Source organism: Plutella xylostella, chromosome 9, assembly GCF_932276165.1.
Source record: "Plutella xylostella chromosome 9, ilPluXylo3.1, whole genome shotgun sequence".
In the NCBI taxonomy this organism is placed as follows: domain Eukaryota; kingdom Metazoa; phylum Arthropoda; class Insecta; order Lepidoptera; family Plutellidae; genus Plutella; species Plutella xylostella.
Window position 1 is genome coordinate 9,030,135 of NC_063989.1, and position 27,981 is coordinate 9,058,115.

The following is a 27,981-nucleotide window of genomic DNA, read 5'->3' on the forward strand; positions in this document are numbered from 1 at the left end:
TAGAATTGTGGCAGCCTTCGTTTTTCGACAAATAGAGTGACCCCTTAGCTTCGAGGTGAATCGAAAGAGGTATTGCAAACGAAAATAATAATTATTGAAATAGGTTAATAATCATTAAACGTCAACAAGAACCACAATAGGTATAGGTACTTAAAAATTACATTCAGAGAAATAATTTATCATTTTATGATACCTTAGTTTTGGTCCATATATCTAATGTTTATATCAATATACTCGTAGATTTATAAAAGATGCATTCCATTCTAAATACATATTCATAAGTAAATGTCTTCCATTTATGCATATTAAATGCCGGATCGTAACAATTTCTTCATTGACTAGGACTAATAGCATGCATTTATTTTACGTGTATGTATTTTATTATAATAGTATGTACCTAGTTACAAATTATAATTAGGTATTTTCATGACCATTGCATTATCATGGCATGCATTTTTCAATTATAAATTATTTAAATTGATTATCCAAAAAATACAAGTTTATTTTGTAGAAAAACCGTAGCTTTTATTAGACTAGGTCACGCCATGTTACTTTCCGTTAAATTCAAGCAGCCAGCAACACAATCCGACCAACGAACGCTGGCAGACAACCTTTCACTCGCAAGTCCTGCCTATGAGTGAGAGTAGTGATATTGCTATCCTTGTCGCTCTTTCGATCACGCGGAAGTAGTTTTCAGTAGCCAATGCACGATGGTCTGGTAGTTCCGCTGCATCCATTGGACGTTGGCCTCCGTTCTCTCCAGGACCTGCTGCACGGGTCTACCGAGGTCCTGACACGACTCTGTCACGAACCTCTTGAGCTGAAATTACAATCAGCTTCAATGATATGTTTTTTTTTTTATGTGTTGTAAAGGGGGGTCCATCAACCCGCACTAGCAGCGTGGTAAACTAGGCCAAAAACCCTTTCTTTATTACATGAGATGTGATAATGATGATGATGATGATGTAAGGGGGGTATAGATTCAAGATGTAATCTGATTACCGATACTCCATAGTATGTTGCCAAGGTTACTCATTCCGAAAAGGCGAAACGGCCAATACCATGTTTATGTAATTGTAATGATGAACTTAATAGGTCTTACCTCTTCAAATTCATGTGGCTGGTTGAGCCATCTTGTAACCACCTTCAGGATACTATTCACCGTTGCTCCTGATCCGACACTGTAAATTAATATGTTTCTTAATTTAATTTTTGACCTTAAATTTGAGGAAAGCACCAAAGATACCAGTAAAATAGACGAGTCAGGAAATAATTAGGTACTTTAGGGAGTCCTTGTGACTGCTGACCCTAATGCCTCATCCCGATTGTGACCAGAGCCTACATTGCAGAAATCCAAAGACTACTATGGAGCTCCATTTAAAGGGATCACGTTACGATACGGGTAACATTACCCATAACACTAAATTGAAATCGATTCAACCCTTCAAGAGCTACGCTAACACAGACAGATACACACCTACACGTTAAACTTATAACACCCCTCTTTCTCCGTCGGGAATAAAAATATACCATGTTTTCTTTACACAAGCAAGCGTGTAAGGTCTCAACTAAGGTACTTACTAGTCCTTAACCCTCTGCCAGTTCCCCCTGAGGAAGTTGAAGGCGATGGGCTGTCCGAGCGTGGAGCTGGCCACGGCGGAGAACACCCGCACCGTGTCCTGTTTGCGGATGCCGCTGTCGTTGCTCAGGGACAGCTCCAGGTATCTGGGGACGAAATGGTAGATGAAGGGGGAAAGTTGCTTTATCATAAAAAAAATTGACAGTCGGTCAAAAAATGGTATAGTGATACCTTAATTATGGTCCCTCGATCCCAAGACTTAGTCGCAGGGCTAAGTGGGCTCTAATGTGAAAACATACACACACACACACACACAATCACACACACACACACACACACACACACACACACACACACACACACACACACACACACACAAACATACACACACCTGACACACATACACACAGCTCACACAAATACACACAGCTCACACACAACACTCACTATCATACATGATTTGGTTTTTATTTTTTAACTTTTTATATTCTACTTTCATAAAATGTACCTACAAAGTTAAATGTTCAATAACTGTTTTTTTTTTTAAATTTATTAATTAAGTATGTACCTACCAGATGTAATCTCATCAGATCTAAAGTATATCCCTAATTAGCAAGTAAGCATCTAACTTTTGTAATTTATATATGCTTCTAATAGGCACTTTTAAATTAGATAAATAATCAACGACGGGTCCTGGTCCTCATAGCACAGGGAATCCTAGTTTGAGGACCAAGGTTTCAACAATTTGTATGTGTCTTTGTTGGTTTTCAAATAAACGAATTTTTATTTTATTTTTTTATTTTAGTCTAATCATTTACTGTTCCACATTCCTATTGCGATTTACACGACTCTGCTACCAACCGACTAATAATACATTATTCAAATATAGGTTTTAGGCCGTGGTCCTAAAATTCCTTGGTGCAACTCAGCATTACACTGGTAGCTGGTTTTAATTAGATGACGACAACAGATTCTAGGGCTACCTCAGGCCTATACATGACGATGGACACTTATTAGCTTATGATAACGGTGTCTATATTTACCTGTACAGCAAGTATGGTTCCCTGGTACACCCGAGTACAGACAGCAACAGTTCCCGCTCGGAGGGTGCCCCCGCTGCACGGAACCGCTCCCACTCGAACTGGCACTCGCGATCACCACCCAGTAGCTTATAAATTATGACGGTGTTTATATTCACCTGTACAGCAAGTATGGCTCCCTGGTACATCCCAGTACAGACAGCAGTAGTTCCCGTGTGCTCGCCCACGCAGTACACCGTATACAGTAGCTATATTCACCTGTACAGCAAGTATGGTTCCCTGGTACACCCCAGTACAGACAGCAGCAGTTCCCGCTCGGAGGGTGCCCCCGCTGCACGGAACCGCTCCCACGCGAACTGCCACTCGCGAGCGCTACAGTAGCTTATGATGACGGTGCCTATATATTCACCTGTACAGCAAGTATGGCTCCCTGGTACACCCCAGTACAGACAGCAGCAGTTCCCGCTCGGAGGGTGCCCCCGCTGCACGGAACCGCTCCCACGCGAACTGCCACTCGCGAGCGCTACAGTAGCTTATGATGACGGTGCCTATATATTCACCTGTACAGCAAGTATGTCTCCCTGGTACATCCGAGTACAAACAGTAGCTAGTGATCACGATGTCTATATTCACCTGTACAACGAGTATGGTTCCCTAGTACATCCCAGTACAGACAGCAGCAGCTCGCGCTCTGAGGGAGCTCCGGCAACCACTACTACCACTCGCGCGCGCTACAGTAGCTTATGATGACGGTGTCTATATTCACCTGTACAGCAAGTATGGCTCCCTGGTACACCCGAGTACAGACAGCAGCAGTTCCCGCTCGGAGGGTGCCCCCGCTGCACGGAACCGCTCCCACGCGAACTGCCACTCGCGCGCGCCGCCCGTGTGCACGCCCACGCAGTACACCGTGCTGCGGATGTCTGGGTGGATCCTGGGGGATTTTAACGTATTTTTAATCATATCCGGGTACTTATATCTCGTATATGGTCATTCGGCCTTCAGACCTTAGGCAGAGCCTGTCTTGAGGGTGTTTTTAATAGTGTGCGGATTTAGTCACGCACGCGGGATTGCCTAGCAGGTGTGACACCCGCAAGTGTTATTTTCAGACAACTATTTATTGTAATGCGTGGAACACGCATGCGGGACGTGGGAAAATGGCGTGCGATCCCGCATGCTTGATGAAATCCGCACGCTATTAAAAACATCCTTATTACAGATACAGTATTACATAGATAAATATCAACCAAACACAACGGAAACACCCGATGTGTTCATTACACGATGGCTCCTTGAGGATGCCATAGGGTTAAGGATTGCGTTGGATGTCTCTCTTAGAACACTGTAAAGGTAAGGTTGTGGCCTACAACCTAGTAAAGCAATAAGTAATCAGAGAAATCATTGTAACAAATAGAATACTAAACCAAGTTTTACGAGTATGGAGCCGGGACGTATCATAAGCTAAAACCACGCTAAAACGTAACTACTAATGCCCTCTGTTATAAAATATAACAACTATCAATAGATAAGAACACACAAGGTCTACTATTAATTTGTTAGGTTTGATTCATAGTCTACCTAATTCGATAGTAATCATGATTTGTGAAAAAGAATTTGTACCTATTGATTAAATTGTGACTAGTAAAAGATAAAGTAATGCAGATAAGGCCAGCCTTGTCGACTGGTTTGATTGTACTTTGCTCTAGATTGGCACTATTTTGCACATAATTTGTAATTCCCGAGACTAAAATTATAGATCCTTGTGTACTTTCTGATAGCATCTCGGGCTTGCTATAGGTACGATGTTTAATTTACCGGGCATCATGAATATACTAATACTGACTAAAACATACTGAGTAATACATGCTATACCAAACCTTGTTAAGCTCTCCTGTGGCAAGGCATAATCAGATCTACTGCGTGCTATAATCTTCTTGCCGTATCGACGAATACGGTTTGCCATTATGGCGATGATCCTTCAATCTCTGTACGTACATACATTTTATTGAATAGTTCCATCTCAGAGTGCTCACCGGACGTAAGGAATGGTCGATACGTTACCCTTAGACGCTCCATTCAAATATAAGCCTCAAACCACTCACTCACCCACCCACCCACTCACCACGCTCTCGATCGCTGCTTGAAAACATCTGTGATCTGACAGTCGGATTGACCACGCGACAACTCTCCCAGCACAAGCTTGCTTGTGTTGGGGTCCACCAGTCCACACTAGGCCCGCGTGATGGACTAAGCCTCCAGCAGTAATGATGATGTTACTTACTCATTATACGCGTCAGGGTTAGGGCTCAGCATCCAATTGGCGTACATCCGGACGGCCTGTTCGATGCAGTCCACATGCTCGAGGTGGCAGGCGGTTGACAGAAGGTCCATCCGGTGCTGCGCGCGCACCACGCTCTCATTGGCCGCCACGTTCCAGCCCAGGTCTGCTACTGCGCCGTCGAGCAGGCTGAGCACGTAACGCTGCGAGGAAGTTATTTTAAATATTTATTTATTTATTTACACAATGATTGGGACATGTTTGTTAGATCATAAGAGACGCTATAAGGATATAGGGATACGATAGTTCATGTGAAGTTCCAGTTTTCCAACGTTCGAGCAGTGGAAAAGGCTTAGCACGTACCGCTGGAAGGAAGAGGTCAGAGTGTAGGGATACGATGCTTCGTGTGGAGTGTTTTTTACACCGTTCGAGTTTTGATAAATAAAGGGAATCTGGCGCGGAAGAATTGAAAAAGTTCCACCCACAACATGTAGACAGACACCAAATGGATCAAATTCATAAAACATTAATTTAATTTAAAATTTCAACACACTTTTCTCGATTTACTTCAATATTGCAGACGGTGTCAAGGATTAATTTGGTGCTCAGTGCTTAGTCACTGGAAGTTTTCATTGCCCACAAGTACTGATACTGTGCTTTATGCATCATTGTGATAAAGTAGCAGCATATTGATTAATATTATTAGGTTGCGATTAGGTAGCTTTCAAAATATTATTGGTGATATAATTTTCAGGGGTTTTTCACTTGCCTAACTTTATTATTCATTTATGGTACATTCGAATCTTAACCATATAGACATTATTAATATTAGCAGGAATTAACATATCAGACGTTTAATCTTATGCATATAAAGATAAATCCTAATCGTACCTAATTCAAATTGATCATATCGAATTAGGTATTTTTATTCACGTCACCTTCTCTATCTTTGGATAAATAATGATTATGACCATTCATGATTTCAATTATAATATACCTAAGTAATCCTTCTTATTTAGTTTGTCATTCATTTGTTTCATCTAGATTCCGAAGTTCGGGTCTATTCAAACCTATATTATAATTTATTACTAACTAGGTATATTATTATCTTATACCGCTAGCTTGACTTAGCTGTAAAGGGTGTTCCCTTTAAAAAGTAATGATAAATCTAAATTAGTCAGCACTTTTTGCGTGAAATAGTAACAAACCCACCATCATCTCTTGGTCTACATTATACCAACTTTTCCATTTCGTGTAACATACCTTGTACTCCAGATAATGCGCTCCTTTCGACAGCATAGTGTCAATGTATCCCAGCGCCACCAGTCCAGCTTTCAGCGGGACATAGCTACGTTCATGAACCAAGTAGCTGGTGATGTCCAGAGCAGTGCCGTAGTCCAGTCGACCAGCCAACGCCAGGTTCATAGCGTCGTCCACAATCTGAGCGCGGTTGATCGGGTGGATGGACTCGAACCTCGACCGGTCGTTCAACACGTCTATCAACATCTTCCAGTTTCGCATGTCGTAGTTGATGCGGTAGAAACCTGGAGGAAGAATTAAATTGTGCATCTTGTATGTGTGATCTTTTGGGTAGTTTTAGGGGAAACCTATAATTTGTGTTTGTGTCTGGCTATCATATTTATTATTGAATCATACAGAAGCTTTCTTCATCCAACCACTCCCTATACTATATTAATCACTGATTGACTTACTCATTTATTTATCTGATCATCAAAAAGATTGGGTACTTTACTGAATTAATTGAAGTTGCATTTCGGGGCAGTTACCTTTTACAAAGCAAAGATTACACTATATTATCTGTCTGCAAATCATAATTATACTCTGATACTCATTCTTCAATCTGATCATCAAAGAGATTGGGTAACATAGTAGCGTAAATTGAAACTTAAGTAACTATTTATACATTGCCTTTGGTCTTGGAAACATACAGGATCATTAACCCGGCCCCAGGGGGACTAGAGACACCTTCTCTGAGCCCCACTGGGGTAGCTCCTGTTCGGCGCGTCCACGTCGCGGGGGTGGGCACCTCTCTCTTCAGTAGGCCGGAGTGAGCTGGTGGCTGAGTTCGTCCAGGGACCCAGGCCTGCGGGGTATAACGCAGAGCCCGTGCCCAGGGTTACGGGTGAAGACCTCAACGGTGGAGAAGGCGGAGACAATGGATGTTGGTACGGCTGATCTAGCGGAAGGGGCAAGCCTCGCCACATGGGCGTAAATCATGTCGGTCATCGCGGACACCTCCCGCACACCTTACAAAGACTGTTTCGGTGTAGAAGGCACATCAGCGGCTGATGAGCAACTGATGCTGGCGGATGCAGCGAGGCAGCAAGGCATTGTGGAAGGCCAAGGGCGTCGGTAGAGGGCACAGCTGCCGGCGGCCAGACACTGCGGCCGAACTCTCCTCTGGTCGTAATGGTCCCCGTTCCACCAGACAAAGGAGAGTGAGGAGGAGAGGGTGCATCTGCGTAAGCGCGCACGTCTATGCACCAAAATATTTCCTGCGCACTTGACTGTTTCGGCGAATATGGACTCGGATCATCAAGCCCTGTGGCGACAATAGAGGCAGAGAGGTTCAGCAATGATGCAGGCTGGGCTTTGGCTAATATTGCACACAGGCGGCTCAGAGAGAGTGGTCGCTTTTGCGTTGAATAGGGATAACTGCGCAGAGTCGGCAGCACTCTGAGTGACGAAGCAGCCCTATTTAGGGGAAGACTGCTTCCCACGCCCAGCCGTGGAGGGGACTAGAAAAGGTGTCCTAAAAAAACGTTTATCCCAAACCTAAGGGGAGGTAGCAACCGCGGCTGCCTAGGCATCCCAACTTCGCGGTCGAAGAAACAGAAAAACCTGCCATAAAGTTAATTCACCTATGACTTTTGCAGCATGGAATGTCCGCACGTTACTTGATCGTGACACTAACTTATGCCCGGAGCGGAAGACTGCTATAGTTGCTCGAGAACTTCGCCGATATAATGTAGACATAGCTGCTCTTAGCGAGACCCACTTGGCTGAAGAGGGACAGTTAACAGAGCACGGTGGTGGTTATACATTTTATTGGAAAGGAACCGCCGCGTCAGAGCCCCGGCGATCTGGTGTTGGTTTTGCGATTAAGAATGAGATAGCAAAAGGACTGGATGAATGCCCTGTCTACATCTCTGATCGTGTTATTTCCCTACGCCTGCACCTGGACAATGATAACTGTCTTAACATCCTAAGCGTATACGCTCCGACTTTGGATAAAGACGACGAAGATAAGGAGAAGTTTTACCAAGAGCTCTCCGACGCTATTGCGAAGATCCGTCCTGAAGAGCAACTGATGTTACTGGGTGACTTCAACGCGCGCGTTGGCCGTGATCATGAAGCGTGGCCAAAAGTTCTCGGTAGACACGGAGTTGGTGCAATGAACAGCAACGGACAACTACTGCTGAGTATATGTGCCCAATTCGAGCTGGCGATCACCAACACTTGCTTCAGACTCCCTGCCAAATACAAAACTACCTGGATGCACCCGAGGTCAAAGCACTGGCATCTCATTGACTACGCCATAGTACGTCACAGGGATCTATCTGCGGTGCAAATCACCCGAGTTATGAGGGGAGCAGAATGCTGGACGGACCACCGATTAGTCATTGTAAGGACAAAATTGCGTCTCCACCGGTCAAGGCGTAGCTCTAAGCCGGCCCGAGTACGCTTGAATGTGGAGAATGCAAAAAGCCAAGAGACAAGAACCGCCTTCGGCCGAGCTTTGAACAGCAGACTGGCAATCCATCTAGCTGAACAAGATTTAAATGAAGAGTGGAAGTCCCTATGCTCCAATCTTGTTGAAAGTGCGACTGAAACTTTGGGACTCAAGAAACGTGTCCACGAAGACTGGTTCGACGAAAACAATAAGATCTTGGTGGAAGCTATTGAGAAACACCGAAAACTCTTGCGAAGCCGAGATCGTAGGGACACCTCGACTACATTTCAGGAAAAAATCAAGTCTAGCTCTCACAACCTAAGGAAACTAACACGGGACACCAAAGATCGGTGGTGGCAAGAAAAGGCTCGTTACATACAAATGCTAGAAGATTCCAAGCAACTCGGCGTTTTTTACGGTGAGCTGAGGAGTCTGATTGGTACCAGGTATCACGGAAAAGTGCCTATTAAGTCCCTCGATGGCACGCAGAGGCTAACATCCAATCAAGATGTCCTGAAACGTTGGGCACAACATTTTCAGAACCTGCTTAACGTAGATCGATCTGCTGATCTCGAACACATCAGATCTCTTCCAAACTATGCAACCGTAGCTGAAATGGATGAACCACCTGCACTCAGTGAAGTGATTGATGCCATCACTCAGCAAAAGAATGACAAGGCCGTGGGCATCGATAACATTCCAGGAGAATTGCTCAAATATGGTACAGAAGAGCTTCACAACCATCTTTGGAAGCTGTTTGTACGGATGTGGAATGAGGAACAAGTCCCAGGTGACTTCACCGTATCGCAGATCTGTGCTCTGTATAAGAACAAAGGTGACCGTTCTGACTGCAACTCTTACCGAGGAATATCCCTGCTGTCCACGCCTGGAAAGATTTTTGCACGCATCTTACTCAATCGCCTTGTACCTGTCTCTGAAAAGATCTTACCTGAGTCACAATTTGGTTTTCGCCCACAAAGAGGCACATGCGAGGCCATCTTCTGCCTGCGGCAACTTCAGGAGAAGAGTAGGGAGCAATGTCAACCTCTGTTCCTCTGCTTCGTTGACCTTGAGAAGGCCTTTGACTGTGTGCCACGCGAAGCCCTCTGGATGCTGTTGGGTAAACTTTGATGCCCCGATAAGTTTGTCCGCATTCTCCGACTGCTGCACGATGACATGAGGTGCTGCGTCAGTACAGACGGTGAACAATCAGACTTCTTCTCCGTCACCTGTGGAGTAAAGCAAGGCTGTGTACTGGCACCTACCTTGTTCGCATTATACTTTGCAGCGGTAGTGAATGAATCACTAAGCGTTTCAACAGCCGGTGTCCAGATTCGATTCAGAACAGACGGGAATCTTTATAACCTTGCCAGATTAAAAGCGCGTACCAAGGTATCCTGTGACACAATTAGAGAGATCATGTACGCCGATGACCTGTGCTTTGTATCAGATTCAGTAGAGGGACTGCAAGAATGGATCACCAATTTCGACGAGTCATGTCGCAGGTATGGCCTAAAAATCAGTGTTGGCAAGACGGAAGTCATGGCGATGGACACTGAAGAAGGCACCGTCAATTCGACTCTCGACATAAAGCTCGGAGAAAACTCTCTGAAACAAGTGTACAAATTCAAGTACTTGGGTAGTACTGTGTCGGCGAAATACGATCTTGACCCTGAAGTCAACAGCAGAATCGGAGCTGCTGCTGCAGCTTTCGGGAAGTTGCAGGCCAAAGTGTTCCGCTCGCATGACATCAGGCTCTCAACCAAGATTGCTGTCTATATGGCAATTGTTCTCCCGAATCTCCTCTACTCTGCCGAAACCTGGTGCCCATATCGTAAGCACATCCGCGCGCTAGACAAATTCCATCTGAGATCCCTCCGCAACATTCTGAACGTCAAATGGTCTGACCGTGTCAGAAACACGGAAATACTGCGTCGCTGTAATGTTGGGGGAATTGAAGCTTACCTGATGAGACGTCAGCTGCGCTGGTGTGGCCACGTGCGACGGATGCCCGAGGAGAGAATGGCTAAACGCATTTTCTACTGCGAACTTCAGAAAGGGAAGCGCAAACAGGGCGGGCAGTACCTTAGGTTTAAGGACGTGCAGAAACGCCACATGAAGAGTTGCGAAATTGACCATTCGACATGGGAAGAGCAAGCTGAGGACCGAGCCGTGTGGCGGCATACTGTCAACACCAACATCTTCGAGTTTGAGGCTAAACGAAGAGCTGCTCTTGATGCCAAACGTGACGAACTCAGAAGTAGACCACCAGCTGCCATACAATACCACTACTCCAATGGAATCCTGACATGTAGCCAGTGCAACCGCACGTTCACAGCCAAGATCGGCTACATAAGTCATATGAGGGCACACGACCGACGCCCTCCCCAGCCGTAACAGTCGCCGTGACCGAATCCGGTCGGACAGAATAATCATCATTTATACATTCCTTATATTTTCGTCTGCACGCTCACCTGTTTGTTGAATGTTAGCTATCAACCAATCATTGGCATCTATTGTGATGTTGTTAACGGCGATGGACCTCTGCCCTCGCAGCCAGAGCTTGGGGACGGTGGATGTGAAGTTCTTCTCTCTACCCGTGGTGTAGGATACGGGAATCCACCACACGGGGGACCGCTCGCCCACTACGGTATTGTTTATTAGGACAAAACGCTCCTGGAATGGAAAAAAATATGACGAGTTGTAGTATGTGAGTATTATGCATGACTCAATAGACTAACTTTTTTGTACGCTCGCTCTAGCGTAGATACAGATTTTAAATTGTTTTTCAATAATTTTGTAGGCACTCTTTTTCAAGTCTCATTTTATTAAAGTACCTATCCTTTTTATGAAACACGATATTAATTTCCTCTTCATGAAACACAAGAAGTAGTTAAATATTGGACTTTATCGAGTTCAAGTTTCTGAAGATTTCTAAGTAGAAGAACTATAGAAAAACTAACATTCACATGCAATCCAAATCGAGAAAATCTACAATAAGTTTTGAGCACTCCTCACCTGGCTAAACGTGACGCGATTAGTCTCATAATCCCTCACAATGTTCAGGACAGGGAAGCCAGTCTGCAGAGTCCAGGAGTCCATGACCACGGCCACATCAGCGTCGAACATCCCTCGCTTCCTCGCAGCGTTGGTGAGGGCACTCCACAGGTCACCTTGCTCCGCATCACCATACTTCTTGGCATTCAAGTAGTCGGTGATGCCGTTATTGAAGACGTCATCCGTCAGGAAATGATTCATCATGCGTAGAATGGCTGAACCTATAGAAGTGGAGATTTGGATTTAGGGCAAAAATTATTGGTATTTGAGACAACTAGCGACATCTAGTTTGTGAATGTGTAAACTTTTATCATCAGCGTCAGCAGTAATCAATCTTAATTATCAAGTGCCTACTTCATTCTTGATTTAATCTTTTTTGATTTACGGTCTAAATCACTTGATTCACGTGTTTAATTTTATTCCTCATTACTTAGCTCGCACATGCGGTACTCAATAAAATTGATTTTGGATTTAGATATGCCTACAACAAGTGCCTACTTTACTTGTTACCTGCTGTAATGATAGCAACAAAGTAGAAACTGTTACCCCTTTCTACATCAGTCTGTATGTCAACAGTGGCGGACAACGCGTGGCAACAAGTACCATAGATTATACATTCCTATGGTCTAACTCCTCTTCAGAAACACAAGGGCGCACAAACGAAACCTCAGTAACCATTAGCAGTCGCCGTAGCCGCATCGGCTTGGAAGACATCACCATCATATAGACACATGAACATACCTTTTCCGTACGATATCTTGTCGAATATGGCCCCGATCTCCTCAGGGTTGTACACTTCCACTGAGATCTGGTGGGAGGAGGTGAGGGCGTCCAGTTTAAACACACTCTGGACCTCGTTGAGCACGAATACCTCCATCAACTTCCACGATTTCTCCACCTGAAATGAAGAAATAAGTAATATACTATTCTATTCTATTCTGGAGGGGGTGAGGTTCTGTACGTGGCTCTCTCGAATGAAACCTTTGTACATATTCCCCTGATTTCAGCTCAGCCAGCCTAGATCCACAGGTAAGAAATGTTATAAAAATATATTAGGTATAGGGGGTGTGCTAGGGTTTATGATGATGATTATAAGGCTGAAGGATAATATTCATTATGAGCCAATAGTATTGTTGGCTCATAATGAAGATGACTATGACAGGAGCCTGGCATGTTAGCTTTACCTAATATTATGTTTCTGGCGAAGAAGATGGATGATTCAACTACGAGCCTTTTCGTGTCGCCAGTCAGTAAGAAGAACGCTAATTTAACCGCTTAATCCGTACCCTAGCAGTTTTCGCAATGAAACGCTAAGTTTATGAATTGATTTCATTGTTCACTTACAGCGTCAACAGCGACATACTCGACGTATGACGCGAACCCCTCGTTGAGCCAGATGTCGGACCACCAGGCGGGCGTCACCAGGTTGCCGAACCACTGGTGCGCGATCTCGTGCGCTACTACCGACGCCACGCGCGCCTTCGCCGTGGTCGGTGAGATGGCACCGTCGTACAGCATGGCTATCTCTCTGGAAGTTAGATGGTTAAGGTTGGTTAAAGGGTGTCTGGTAGAGGTTTCTATAAGCATAAGCCTCTTTGTACTGTTTTGTTTTAAAGTTTTTGTTTTGTAATTTTTGTTCTTGTTGCAAATAAAGTGTGTTTATTTACTTATTAACGACATACACCTGGATTTAAGTCTTACATACCATCCTAATCAGGGCTCGGTGCAGAAATATGCATTCGTCAACATCATGATTTCACCATTCCACTTGGTTATAAAATATGTTAGGTAGGTAAGTATGTACTCGTAACTTAACCACATTTTATTATAGGTATATGTATAAATGTACCTATACCCACACAAACTTCGGTTACCTGGATTGAATCTATTTTAGCGGTAAGACCGCAATTTATATTATTGTAAAACCCAAGTTCATGGTCATATTGTGGGATCCCTGCTAACAAATGGCAATCGATCGCCTTCTCTTTCAATCTACGGCACTTCATTACAGATGCACAGAGCAGTTGCTATTCAGTGACCAACTAGGTATTTTGCAAACTGCTTATCGTTCATACTTGCACTAAAATAGGTATCTCGGAGGACGGAAGTCTTCATGGTTAGAATTTATAAATCATTGTATAAGTACTTATTTTCTTTTGATCAAAATCTACGGGGTTAAGAGAATGTCGAGTTGGACAATTAACCCTCATCTCAGATCCTACATTGGAAATAATTTAGCAGTGAGTGTAGTTTTTTTGTAAATATGTAATTTTGTACCATTATATCATGGTACAAATTATTATTTAGGCCCGATTGTGGTTCCTTCCCGACAACTTTTTGCTCATTGTATTACAGATTACTCTACAAAATAGACAGACGATCAATCACAGAATGTGATTGGGGTAGAAAGTGTGACCCCTTGGTTAACTGCAATGCAGCCGCAATGTTTGCTTTGTGTATTAAGAATTTACCATAATTTTGATCTGATTACTTCATTAGCTGTATTTCTTACTGGTAGGTACAGAGCTTCATAAACAAAGACAAGAGCAAATGTAAGATTAATCCAGCTCTAAAATACGTATACTCTATAATTATATTATTTATGTAAGTATATTCGTTGTAATGATGATATGTAGGTATATTCTACACTCCACAGTGTTACACCAAGAGGCACCGATATTGAAAGAAACAACTGGATCGGAGATAAATCCAACCAAATTGCGTGGATTACTCGTTTACCTCTAATTAGGAACCTATATTTATGTTTATCTGATAACTTCAAACTAGAGAAGCTTAAAGATTTACCCCCAAATTCGTAGAGCTTTTTGACACTTTACAATAGGTTTAAAATTGACGTTGTGATAAGTATACGAATTTCATGTTTTTTAGGCCCGGGTCTCCTAGGTATTTACTCCGTAGGTCGCGTCAAGTGTCACCGCCGTGGGCCGCGTCACAATGCTCATTATGTCTACGCGCCAACGTCGGCGTGTGAGGGAGACCGCATCAGTACATTTCTATAGTGAGCATCGTGACGTGGCCTACGGCGTGACGCTTGACGCGAACTACGGCGTAAATAGGAGACCCAGGCCTTACTGATGTAAAGTGTACGTGTGTTTCGAAGTCAATTTTTACCTTGTTGTATATTTACAATACGTTCTATGAATTTGAGGGTTAATTTATTAGTGACAATATCCAACATAAAATATCACTGATAAAATTCCACCCTGTATAACAATCACAAATAAGGGGAACATTGTGAGAATATCGACAGGCGTTAGCATAGAACAACGCGGGCTCGGGTGTACCGGTGGCGTTAGTGTCATTGTGAGTGCGTGAGTATTTGAACCGAAACGGATCGGTCGCCGCACGATCATCAATATTACAAAGGGAGTTTTAATCGAAGGGTTCTTTCCAAGTTATTATAAATAAAAACAGGCAATTAATTCTTTTGTTATCTAACAGACAATTTCGTTTCTCAGCTACCGTTTTATGAAACATTATATTTTTGGATTTATATTTTTTAGAAGCATAGCTTTAAATTTATTTAAGTAGGTTTGCTACCGTTCAAAACCTTCTATCCATATCATTTTACTTAGCAACAGGAAAAAAATATAATCGGATTATTTACCTGAAAGTGAGAAGCCCCCAATTCTCCATGGCGCCGGCCTTGAAATCCGAGAGCGCGATCATATCGATCTTCGGCAATGGAAATTTTATCTTGTAATAATTTTCCAAGAAACTCAAAATCTTCGGTCCAATCTCTAGGGCGTATGCAGCGGACGAAAGTGCTTCTTTTCTGGCCCAAACTGCAAAGTTTTTGTCGGACATCTTCTTGAAGTCCGTGACTGCAAAGGCGACCAGATACGTGGACATCGGAAGGGTTTCGGCGTACTGGTCCCAAACGTACTCCTTGATTGTTGCACTGAAAAAATATACAATGGAGCCTTGATAAATCATTTAACTGAAAGTATAAGTAACTGTATAATTTAGTAGATAACATCCACAACAACAAATCCAAAGATAGTTATGATTGTTATGAATTTATGAAGAAGTCTGAACATTACAATTATTAATTAATTGTATCCACAGGAATGTAGCTTTAATTAGCATCTCCATTAATTGATGTTGGCTACATAGTTACAAATTACAAAGTCATAAAATTATCATCCTTACGGCTTATAACACTTTAATTTAAGTTGTTGTTCAATGTTCAGTTTTACTCTAACAGAATCGAATGCAATAAAAATGATTGGTGTGCGTACGTTATTTAATCTTCGGTAAGAGCCAATAGACTCTAACGGACTATGAAAGAGTTTGATCACACAAAGTCTCACATTCTTAGCGAAGTCGGTAAAGATTATTTATTTCCTGTTGCAGAAGATTCTTTTAGCTTTTAAATCAGTCATAGAAATTCTAACAATTTTATCAGCCACCTATTCTCGTTAAAATGGACAATATGAATAAAGTAGTTAACCTGTTTTTATCCTTAAATGAAAAGCTTAAAAAAAATTATCAATGTGAGATCCATATCCTCATCCCACGGCCCTAGTTAGGGCTAAAACTCACTGCGGGGTAGGCGGGCCAACAGCGTTCATGTTGGACACGGAGGTCATATTGGCGGGGCGGGCGATGCTGATGGTGAAGCGCGCCTTGAGTGCCGGCTCGTCCCAGCACGGGAAGGCGCGCCGCGCGTCCGTGGCCTGGAACTGCGTCACTGCTATCCATCTGGGGAGGCAATATAGGGGGCTTTGGAGTTCTGTGAATTTTTATTGTGGTTATAATCTAAATGGTGACATAGATTATTAATTAGCATGAACGATGCATTGATATTGAAGAAACATTACTAATTTGATAGTCTTATTAATTTATTGATATTATTATTCATCCCACTAGTTGTAAAAGAGAACCAGCTACACCAACCTGACTAGCTTAAAATACCGAAAAAGCATATAAAAACTTTTTGTCATGCACAATATCAAACATCGTTGTTAAAAGTAATATGTATATAAGTAAGTACTTATATAAGAATGTAAACTATAGCACCGTCTAAACGATTACCACACACAGTGCATGATAATCCATGATGAGCCGAAAACGCATTACATTCTCCCAATAGAGACACAGATAAACAAACAGAACGACTTACATTAGTATTCGGATCACTTAACCATTCATCGGACATTATTCTCAGTTAAAAACTTGTTCCGTGTAGTAGAGTCGGCTACGAAAGGCATACAAATGAGATCCACTGAGCGACAATAACGGTCGGACAGATCTTTTGTTTGTTTTGAAGATACGATCGATCGTATCGATTACGGATTTGATGTAACAAGTGAAAGATATATTGTTGTTAAACGATACATGCTATTGAATAAAACGAAAACGCGACCATACGAGCATCATGTGGCCTAGTCTGGTTTTGTATCAACAACGGAAAGGAGTGCTGTTATATATGTTGTGTGTGTTTTAAATTCAAATTCAATTTAGTAATTTTAGCTTGATTTCATCAAATGCCACTCAAAATGATGTAGCATAATTTCTCTTAATTTTCGGTTTCAGAAGAGAATTATTTAAAAAAAAAATTACATATTTTTGCCTTACCTTGTAACGTTCTTCTCTACATAGGAACTTCTATAGAAGCCGTGCAGGTCATCGTTGAGTATCCCCGTGTATGTAACATTCATCACATACCGCTGTCCCTTCTTCAACGTCTCATTCAGCGAGATCGTGTGGAACTGCCTTGGAGCATCCTCAGTCCTCTGAACAATCCTCAACACCCTTCCACTGCTCTTCTCATACAACTTTATACTCTTAAACGTTAACTCAACACCATGAAACGTAATAGAGTCAGTAGCATTCTTTACCGCTATCACTACACTGAGCTCTCCATCGAATGTGAAGTTCCCCTCAAATATATACGGAGTCAGCCTCAGATTGTACTTCTCTGGCCGCACAGTTCTTGGCAGTCGAAGATCAGTGATCACCGGTTCATCTGTCTCTAGCGCTTCACTAGTAGTAGGAAACGGGGTAGTATCTAAAGGCAGAACATTTTTGTTGTGTTCAGTGCTTATGGGTAGCACTAAGAGTTTTGATTGGTCGCCGCAGTGGTGCAGTTCGTATTTGGTGACGTTAGCGAGCTGGTCCGTGATTGGGCAAGCCGCGAAGTTGTAGACTATGAAGGAGGTGGCGATGAGAGCGAGGCCGAAGATGATGAAGACGACGACGGCCAGGCTCTTGGACACGTACATGCCGCGCTTGGTCTTGGTGGAGAAGTCACAGTTGGGGGGGTTCCCGTCCATGATGCTTAGGGGCTCGCGCGCTTGCGTCATCACATCACTGGAGATGTTGTGCCTGTGAACAAAAATAATACAAAAATGTATAAAGAGCAATATTTAATTTTATATTAGTAAAGGTATTTAGATATAAGTACCTATTTTAACTAGCGTAGTACGTTATGCAAACTTGTCGTTTATTTTTTAACTTTCTTTTTCGGTGATGATGAGCAGTTTATTGACAAATACAATAGATTGGTGTTGGCCACCCGCATTATACCATGCTTAGACATCCGCTTCCTTAAAAACGTCTTCTAAGCGCAATCTGAAGTGGACTCATCCTCATACATACTACATGTAGTAGAGCCACGTGGCTAATGAACCTATTGTTAGTCGCCGCACAGACGCCATCGTTATTGCAATATTGTGTTTTATATAGAGTGAATATCTAATGAAGATATTCATAATTTAAATTTTTAATGCTCATTAAAAAGCTCTGTACTTAATTCAGAATATATAATTTTATTGGTTTTCAGCTCATTTCATACCGTGCAGACCACTTGCAATTCTTATTATATGTATACAGTGACCTAAAGTCTATCTGGATTTACAGTGCTTCAATTGGTCTAGTCTAGGCACAAAGAGGCGAGAAACTACTGCTATTGTTGTGATGCGATGAATGACAGGTCATACACACGTTACTAGCAAGTCCTGGGTCATGTGTCTATACTATACTATCTTGTTCGCTCATAAATAATTATATCGTAGACTACAGTATATAATTGAGTCACTAATCTACATTTAACTCAGGATATCAACTGTGTAAAATTTACAGAAGTTAAAAGAGACAACTATTATGAGCTTGAATGTATTAAGAATATTTTGTTAAGAAATATATTTAATTTCATTTTCATATTACCTACTACCTACTAAAGAAAACGGATCCCGCGCAACAAAAACTATGTAGACATAGAACTAAAGTACTGCTTTCTAAAGTTTCTAATCATACAATTTATCAATTCATTATTAACATTTTCTTAGCATCTTAAAAGTCAATGCATCCTAACATTCTTAATTGTTTCAATTGAAAAAATAAGACCCTACTTTAAAATCAATGTCGTAGTATCAACACGCTTTACCATCCATGACTATTAGTTTCAATCAAAGTTAAAATAGATGCAGCTTTCTTTTGTTATTTTTATTAAGGCCATGCACACTGGCTATGGCGCCGTCAACACTTAATTAAGAAGAACGAGTCTAGCTGCATATTTATGTGACAGAGAAAATGAAAAGGACGATACTATATTAATGTACCTATGTACGTGCGTATATATTGCATTCTATATTTTTATTGTAAACTTGTCTATCGAATTGGCTTAGCTGTAAGGGTAGACTAAGTTATTGAAATAAATAAATAAATAAATATTAGAATTAAGTAATACTAAGGCGATTCACACAAGTCAAGCATGCCTCTGTGTTTTGTATGTGACATACCATCTTATTATTTGCACCTAAAGGTTAAGCTTAGGACAACATGGAGATATTTGAGAATAGAATCTTCAAAACAATGCTTTCTTTGTGGTATCGTATTATCGTGTGGCAATAACACTAAACACCAACCAGCACATATTGGATATCAAAAGAGTTATCTCACTTTCGAGACGACGAAATCGTAATACGATATACTATATCTACCACGAACAATAAACGACGGAGAAATGGGATCGAAGGACCCATACTCGGTCTACGATTAGTATATCATGTGACAAAACACACCTTAGTGCCAATTTCACCATTCTCGGTTTGAGCATAACCTGGGAGTAGTGGTTAACTTTTGACACATCTGTCATGAATTTTATATGGAGATGACGTTTAGTTTATAAATCAATCCCTGTCGGTTAGATAACCGACAACGGAGAAATTGGCACTTAATATGAAACAAAGACTAAAGACAGTACTTACCGGTTTATAGCCGGTTATAGTCAAGAGTTTTCATACAAATCAATTAGTGTTGCCCAAATTCAGTCTTGGTCTTGCAGTCTTGGTCTTGTTCTTGCGTTTTTGCAAGACCAAGACCAAGAACAAGACCGCGTATTTTTAGCAAGACCAAGACCAAGACTGACCGTGCAAGACTTGAGCAAGAACAAGACATAGCCTGCAAGACTCTTGCGTCTTGCAGAGCGCTATTTCACTGAGTAGTTAGGTGTAACAGTTCGGTGTATTGGTAAGTACGCTTAGGAATTCTATGAGATGCAAAAAACTGTATCAAAGAAAATGAAAAACTGGACCTATGCGCATTACGACTAATACCATAAACATAGCGAATAAAAAAATATCTATTAAAATCAAAAAGTAAACTTAAATAAATAGTAATAGACTAATAGGTAATTGCAAGACTTGCAAGACTCTTGCTGCAAGACCAAGACCAAGACCAAGACTGGGAGCGCAAGACCAAGACCAAGACCAAGACCAGGTGTATTGGCGCAAGACCAAGACCAAGACCAAGACCAGGTGTATTGGCGCAAGACCAAGACCAAGACTGGCTAAGTCTCGTCTTGTTCTTGCATTTGGGCAACACTAAAATCAATAGTCAAACTTCACTATCTTTATAGTAAGGGGTTCCTAGTTTAGCAATCGGCCATAATAATTATAATAAAAAGCTCTAGCGGAAACATACACTAGTATTTTTTAATACCTTGAGACTGTGTTTCTCGGACAAGTTCAACCACCTACAAGTCCATATCGTCTACAGAAAAGCTTCAAAAGAATATTTCAAAGTGAGCTTTCTAAAGCTCCCTGCGTGACTTTGAATAAGAGTAGAAGATATCTCCCCAAGCGACTTTTATACTGGTGTATATTACATGGTGAATTCCAAGTTGGTCATTTCTCTTCATATACTTAAGTAAGTAGGTATTATTTAAAAAAAACATTTATTACTAAACTCTCAAGTAAAAAGTGCATCAAATACTATGCAGATTATAAAATTATATTAACATTTTACTGAAAAAAAAACTACATCAGAAACATCCAACTTTAGGGTTTGCAAACAATAATAACATTTTGAAAATTCGTTAATGCATAAGTTAAACTAATAATGCTGAATTTCATCTCCAAATGTTTGGTATTTTCCTACCACATGCGGTTAAACAACACAAGCTTAACACTAACGAGATCATTAACACAATACCTACACAAAATCAAATAAAGCGCCGCAATTCTAGGCGACGCGAGGCGAGGCGAGGCGAAGCTAGGCGAGGCGAAGCAGGACGAGGCGGGGCGGGGCGAGGGGGCACAAAGAACAGTTTCATACGCTAACCCAATTTGTGCGCTGCATCTGTTTGATGCATCCACCCGACAGCGGCTCTCAAACTGTGCCAACTTGGCTTTGTACTAACTTTGGACTTTGTCTCAGAGGGTAGTTGTTGGCATGTTCAGACGAATTTCAAGCATAATAAATGTGAAGTAGTTTGCTGAGTTTGTGAGCTATTCGAATTATGACAAAGAAAAATATATAGTGGTCTTTTCTAGTGTACTTGTACCTACTCATACTCACGATGTCATGATAAAATAAAGTTATTTCTTTTACTTTAGCCACTTTGTATTCTAAATACAGTTCAACTTTTCACTTCCACCGATGTTGACAAGATATCATTCGCAGTGCGTGTTACATAATTGAAATAGTATTCCCGCCAGTGTAGTGGCACTTGCAACCGTAGCATTAGAATAGAATAGAATAGAATATATCTTTATTGAACACCACAAATAAAAAAAATAAAAAAGAGAACTTATAAACTAGGAACAATGAACAATAGGCGACCTTATCGCTTCTAAGCGATAAGGTCGCTCTAGCGATCTCTTACAGATAACCTTAAACATAAAGAAATAAAAGTAAAGAAAATTTGAGGGCGGTGTACCTACTACCTAACTACTTATAATATACCTAAATAAACCATACATACTATAGCTACATAAATACATTGTATATTATTATGCAGTTTCTCACAGTTATAACGGTTAATTTACGGGTAATTCTATTTCACGCTTGTTCGCACAAAATTACGGAATATTCTAACAATTATAATAGTGCGGTGCGATGGCGATGGCGATCTATTTCAGGGGGGGCACGCCAAGTTTACGAATCTTTAATGTATATAAGTTGAAAAAATACGGAAAAAAAAGTTGTCTCACTATTCACGCAGAAAAAAATCACGGGTCGGTACATCAACTAAACTTTCGTGATGTTTACTGTACTCTAGAATATCTATTAGTCCACCCATACAATGTTTTTTGGACAATACTTTTGAAAGCATTATTGCAAGTAACTTCAAAATCTTTAACTTTCTTAAGATTGTCTATCTGTCGTTCTACTTAGATAGAGTTAGACATATTGGATAAAGTTAGAGCTGATACACTTACGTAAGTAACTGTTACTGAAGTAATCTTGTATGAGTATTCGTGAAGCTAGAATAGCCCAGCAACGTTACGCAGTGAACTCGTTAAAACTTTTAATAAAAAGTTAGCGATCAACGATATTTGGTTTTGGCAGATATTTTTAACTAGAAAATAATTGCCTATGTGGTGTTTCAAATAATTATTTTAAAACTTAAAAAAATAGTAGGTATTATGAATTATAATTAGGTCCAAATTTCTATGTGAACTTCAGGTTACTACTACTGTTACTCCGCTGGCTCAGCGACCCGAAGTGGATCTTGGCCTCAGACACAAGAAGTCGCCACTGGTCTCTATCCTCCTCAGTGAACTTCAGGTATAATAATAAAAACATAACCATGACATATTCTTTCCAAAGTAAGTAGTACCTTATTTAACGATCCCGAGATCTCATACGATGACATAATGGGTCTCCCCATTGACAGGGTTAAGACAAAGCAGCAGTTGCAACCAAGGAATACTGAAAGTTGTGTTTTTTATTTGTGTCTAGGTCTCAGGAGGTTATTAATAGCGTACCTACCTCTAAGTGATAAAACATGCAAAAAACAAAAGATGTCGAGTATAGATTACTTCCCTGCGAATAAACTGCAGTTGCAATAGTGAAAGTGAAAAAGTAGCCCACAATGACACCTGTTTTTTTTTTCATTATTTTCACTTCATTTGTTTTCGCTGATTTCCTATCGCAGTTTTCCCACGCCTTCTTCATAAACCCTGGGAGATGACGGATATGCAAGACAAATGGCACTTAGGGTGACTTGCATAACAAAGTTAAATAAAATTAAATAGTTTGTCTCTTGCTCTGACAGTATAATATCAGAGCAAGAGGTCATAGATTTAATTTTATTTAACTTTGTTGTGCAAGACGCCCTTAATGTTTGTAAAGTCATATGCAATTTTAATCAATGATCACTTTGGTGGGAACCTATTAAAACCTGGTCATCAGCCCTTACTGTCAACTGTTGGACAAAGAACCTCCCGGGGAGATAATTTTTAACTAAAATTATTTTGCTGAGAGAAACTGTTTTTTCACGAATTTCTGTGAGCCATAGTGCGAAATACTATTGTTCATAATAAGACCCTGACTCACCGCCTCTAGTCGTATACTGCTTCAGTAACAAATATTGAAATATACACGTGTATGTGTACTCCATACTCCATACCTATAAAAATATACAAATAATACAACATACAATTGAATCAACAAGATTGAGTATCGCTGGTATATTGTTCGCCATCCATCCACACTGTGATTGCTTGCACAGATTTCCATCAATGTTGACTCTATGACGCGCGCGTTTTATTAATTTTCCTATCTCCCAATACACGAGCATCGTCCATGTGCATTTTGTATCAGTCCGATACAAATTGGATTGCGGCCATGTAAGCTTTTATGGCCGACTAGCTTTTCCGCGTGAGCTTCGCATAGATGTTTCGTTCATACTTTTAGATGCATTGAGTGGGCACACCCGAGTCCGCGTTGTTCTATGTTTAGATGTATTAATATTATTCAAAAAATTTAATCGTTCCTATTTATAATTTCTCCTAAACAAAAACTATATTGTGAACGTACGAGATATTGTAAATATAATAAATCGGGCAAGCAACAACTAAATAAAACGACTGATGCTATTCTGACTGACTTCTTTCACCACTATGACAAACCCTGGATAAGAGCTGTGCAAACTGTTTCGTGTTTGTCACCACGTTTCATGAAATTGAGTAGACCGTTTTAGTTTTTCGCTTTTATCATAACATTCACAAAGTCTTGATGAGTTTATTTACGTGAATTGTGGACACCGTAATGTCTTCATAAAAAATAGGTAGATTTTACTTTCATAAGATAAACAAGTATTATCATCAGTCCCCAAATTGCCCTAGTTTGAGTCCTGGCCAGAGCAGACAACTCATTGACTCACAAATTTCGTCCCAGAGTCTACGAGGTTTATTTAAGTGGCCATCAGAGCTGTTCTCAGCCAGTTTGCATCTAAATTTCATTTTAGGGTTGCCAGAGGAAAGCCTTATTTAAGGTTGTTTTCTAGAACTCAGTCATATGAGTTTGAGCACTCTAGCTAGTATAGTGTAGGGTAAATGTAAGTATATTTTGTATATCAGGATAATGCGTCTGATAAAATACCTAGTAATCCATTAACTATTTGCAATTTGTGTAAGTGCAATGTATCTCTCTTAATCTTAATTGCTCTTTTAAGGCGAAATATAAATTTAATTATAATTTCTTGGAAAAAACATCGCAACCACAAAAATACCACTGATGAGCATCATACGAACATAGAGTTTAGTCATGTTTAGTTGAGACTGCTTGTGACTTTTCATGGATTATGCTAAAATCCAAATGAGCCAGCACCAAAACGCAATAAAAGGTATGTATATATGCATAGCTTTTGACTAAGCCTATCGACGTAAAGTAAACAATACGTAAAGTATACATTCTTACGTATATGTACTAGTAATGATAGTTAGGCAGTTTGAATAAAAACCAAACATGAATGGCTATATATTTAGCCCTAGATCAACTTTAGCCTTAGTGCATCGATTGACCTTAGGACTATGTAATTACATATCAGCTAATAGAATACGGAATAACCCATAACTAGTGAGAATGTCTTACCCTTTAAACATAATTAGCCAATAATTAAATTGATTAATATTCAACTTACGACAAACAAACATAAATTATTCTTAATCGTCCCTTAATAACAGTATCCTACGAATTATAATTCAACTAAAGATTATGGCATGTACCTAACATATGTGTAGCACAAAATTTTAATATATTATAATAATATTCAAGATCAAAATATCGTCTGTCTTTAGAAACGAATGGACCGATGTCGATGTTTTCTAAAAGCTAACTTAACAGAACAGAATTAATAAAATATTGTGAATATAGTACAAACAAAATAAAATATAACAAAAATAAAAGATGTAGGTACTTTACTAATCCCCTCACGCAATATAACAGTTAATTTCCGCCCACAAAAATCACAATCTACGGAGACAATATCGAATTGAACCAATAAATTAGGGCATAAATCGGTTCTGTTATCACCAGCCCTAAGGGCAATATGGGATTTAGGGCACATAACTGAATAGAATATCAGGGTTGGACCTTTGTAAAATTTAAATAATTATTTTATTATAACTATATTTAAAATTTTAAGGCATAGGTAAGTTAAGCAAGATTATTGTCTTCTCAAATTTCTTAAATTTAATCTGATAATAAACAGAACTTACGTGATATTAAAAACAATTTTTAGCTTTACACATTATTGGCGTGGTTAGTAAACTACTTATAAATACTTAATGTATTTTTACTAAAATTACTCTTAAGTCTAAAATGTAAAGTCTAAATGACAATGGGCGTTTTGGGACCTATGTCCAATAAAGATGAGTCATACACTCATACATCGTTGGATAGCTCTTTTCAAGTGAGCAAAAAAATATTATGACGACAAATCCGTATAAGTTGTCCATTTTGAAATATTTTCGTCGGAAGGAAGTAGGTATTTTTCTATAGCATTGCACTCTCTCTCCCGATGACAGTTAGGGCATAATACACGTAAACACGTATTATTAAAATGGAAGAAATTACTTTCAACTGGTTTTATTTACTGAGATAATAAACAAATATAATATTATATTGAATGATGATCATTTTGTTATAAAAACAAAAATTAATGTGAAAAAATACTAAAACCATTAAAATTACAGAAATAAAATATAAAAACTTTCAAGGTACGATTATTCTAATTGGACAGTAAATCAGGACTAGCACTTCCGTTATTCATATTCTGCAAAAAAATACCTTTTCAACGACGTATCACTCATTTCTATTGGTGATGGTCCCAACTTCCATACATTGGTGCCCATCATCATTTAAAATAAAATTTTAAAAATCAAAATACTTACTTCATTTCTAATTAACATAATGATTACCTACCTACACTGATAAAGAACAGGGTGCAACGGGATGGTCAGTTGAGTTTCAATCCACTTCCACGACCCCTAGAAAAGCTCCATCCTTTACTAGGACTATTATTCGCTCGCGTCTATTGTTATATTAGTTTGAGGGCCTTACGTCCCTTGTCTATGCACTGACTATTATCACCTCCGCAGCAAACGAAAGCCAACTGTACTGATTCTGCAATAAGGTCCACAGTTGGACGAAGAAACTTTCTAAACACTATCTGCATGACAAATGCACGCTCACAAATAGCACAACTGAAAATAAGCCGTATTGTTGTGTTGTTAGACGATAGAGTCGTGTGCTCGCCACAAACGTGCAACTCACAAAGGGGTAGGTTAGAGGGTGCTTCTAAATAAAAGTAATAAAAAAGAACAGTAGAGATTGTCCCCTAAATGTTATTAACTTGTCCGGTGAAAAACGTGACAGTTTACACGAGATGTTAATGATGGTAACGTTTTTATAACGGATTTGAGCTTTTTGTTCAGAGCTGATAGAGTAGCGGCTTTCCCAAGCAACAGTTTATCTCTGCTTATACCATTCTTATCACTTTCGTACTAAGAGTTTAATTTGAAATGAAACTGTAGCACTTGTAGCGTTCCCTCCTGACTGTACCAGTAACAGTAGGCCAGGTGGCCGACCTAAACTTTGATTTTATTTTTTTCGTACCGCGTATAGTAAAGTAGGGGTGTAGCGAAAAAAAATAAATGCAGGCAAAACCTACTCTAGAGTAAGATCTGTAAATAAATCTGGTAAAATACACAGTCGAAAATAAATATGAGCCATTTTTATGTTACTTTTATGAGAGAATGTGACAGATATGTAAACGCTAGAAAAGCTTATTATTGGTATGTATCGTAAACATACAGCCAGGTGAAAAGATACCGGCAGACATGGAAAACGAAATCAAATAAACAACATTTTACAACCACGATAATAAATTCAGGGTCAAGATCAAGACAAACCGAGAAAAGCGGGAAAGTTTACAGAAGCTCGGGTTCTCATACAAAATATTTAGTAAGGATAACCGTAGTAAACTCATTACTATCATTATATAGGTACGACAATTAGGTACAAAACCTAAACATGAACAGAAATCAGAAATAATATTATTTAATATTATTCGTCTAAAATACAAATAGATATAACTAAGCCACCTTTATATTTTGATATAAATACGAGTACAAGATAGACATATTTGTATACTATACATTTCCCAAAGTCAAGTGTCAATCTAACTTACGTAGGTACTCAACAAACTCACTTAAGTAACGAATCATCTGAAAAGCCCTCTTAAGCAAGGAAAACTTCTTAGCACCCTCCCCGCGGGACCCTAAACAAACAACTTACCAGAAGGTCGCTCCCGTATATTTTCCACGCGAAAATCCAGGTTTTCACTCCAGGCAACAACATTCAAGACGACAAGAAGAAACACTGTACCTATTTGTGACGTCTAATGGCCCATTGTCTTTTTAATTGTCGAGTTTTTTTCAGGCGTTTTTCCTTGAGCGGGAAGAGTTGCGCGTCGCGGTTGGTGGAGATGTTGCTCGGTCGGCGGTCGGGACGAGACTGGCGCGGCTCGGGGTGGTCCCGAGTTACCCTTCCTCTGATGAGATCAACCGCCAACTGA

At 40.2% G+C, this 27,981-nt stretch overlaps 1 protein-coding gene across 3 annotated transcripts; it reads right to left on the reverse strand.

Annotated features, from left to right (window-relative positions):
- Positions 1 to 29: 29 nt before the first annotated feature.
- On the reverse strand, positions 30 to 27,981 carry LOC105386096 (aminopeptidase N). 3 transcript variants are annotated; one of them, XM_048622870.1, is made up of 15 exons: positions 27,702 to 27,981; positions 17,250 to 17,999; positions 16,215 to 16,373; positions 15,277 to 15,570; positions 12,993 to 13,176; positions 12,390 to 12,546; positions 11,610 to 11,869; positions 11,066 to 11,267; positions 6,161 to 6,441; positions 4,901 to 5,100; positions 3,484 to 3,553; positions 3,029 to 3,126; positions 1,582 to 1,725; positions 1,103 to 1,181; positions 30 to 820 (listed from the first exon to the last, which is right to left on the reverse strand). In XM_048622870.1, the coding sequence occupies exons 2-15, from the start codon at positions 17,975 to 17,977 to the stop codon at positions 677 to 679; spliced, it is 3,000 nt and encodes a 999-aa protein (XP_048478827.1). In that variant the 5' UTR covers positions 17,978 to 17,999; positions 27,702 to 27,981; the 3' UTR covers positions 30 to 676. The 3 variants fall into 3 exon arrangements, with proteins under 3 accessions (XP_048478827.1, XP_048478826.1, XP_048478825.1); XM_048622869.1 differs by lacking the exon at positions 3,029 to 3,126 and having other exon boundaries at positions 3,386 to 3,553; positions 27,792 to 27,980; XM_048622868.1 differs by lacking the exon at positions 3,029 to 3,126 and having other exon boundaries at positions 3,386 to 3,553; positions 27,702 to 27,980.

What these genes read in the sequence shown, in the direction of transcription:
- LOC105386096 (XM_048622870.1), bottom strand. Translation starts at nt 17,977, where the DNA reads ATGACGCAAGCGCGCGAGCCCCTAAGCATCATGGACGGGAACCCCCCC. An exon ending in CAAGATATCGTACGGAAAAG is followed by an intron (nt 11,870 to 12,389) that starts GTATGTTCATGT and finishes CCACTTCTATAG; the next exon opens with GTTCAGCCATTCTACGCATG. An exon ending in AGCTAACATTCAACAAACAG is followed by an intron (nt 6,442 to 11,065) that starts GTGAGCGTGCAG and finishes TTCTTCCTCCAG; the next exon opens with GTTTCTACCGCATCAACTAC.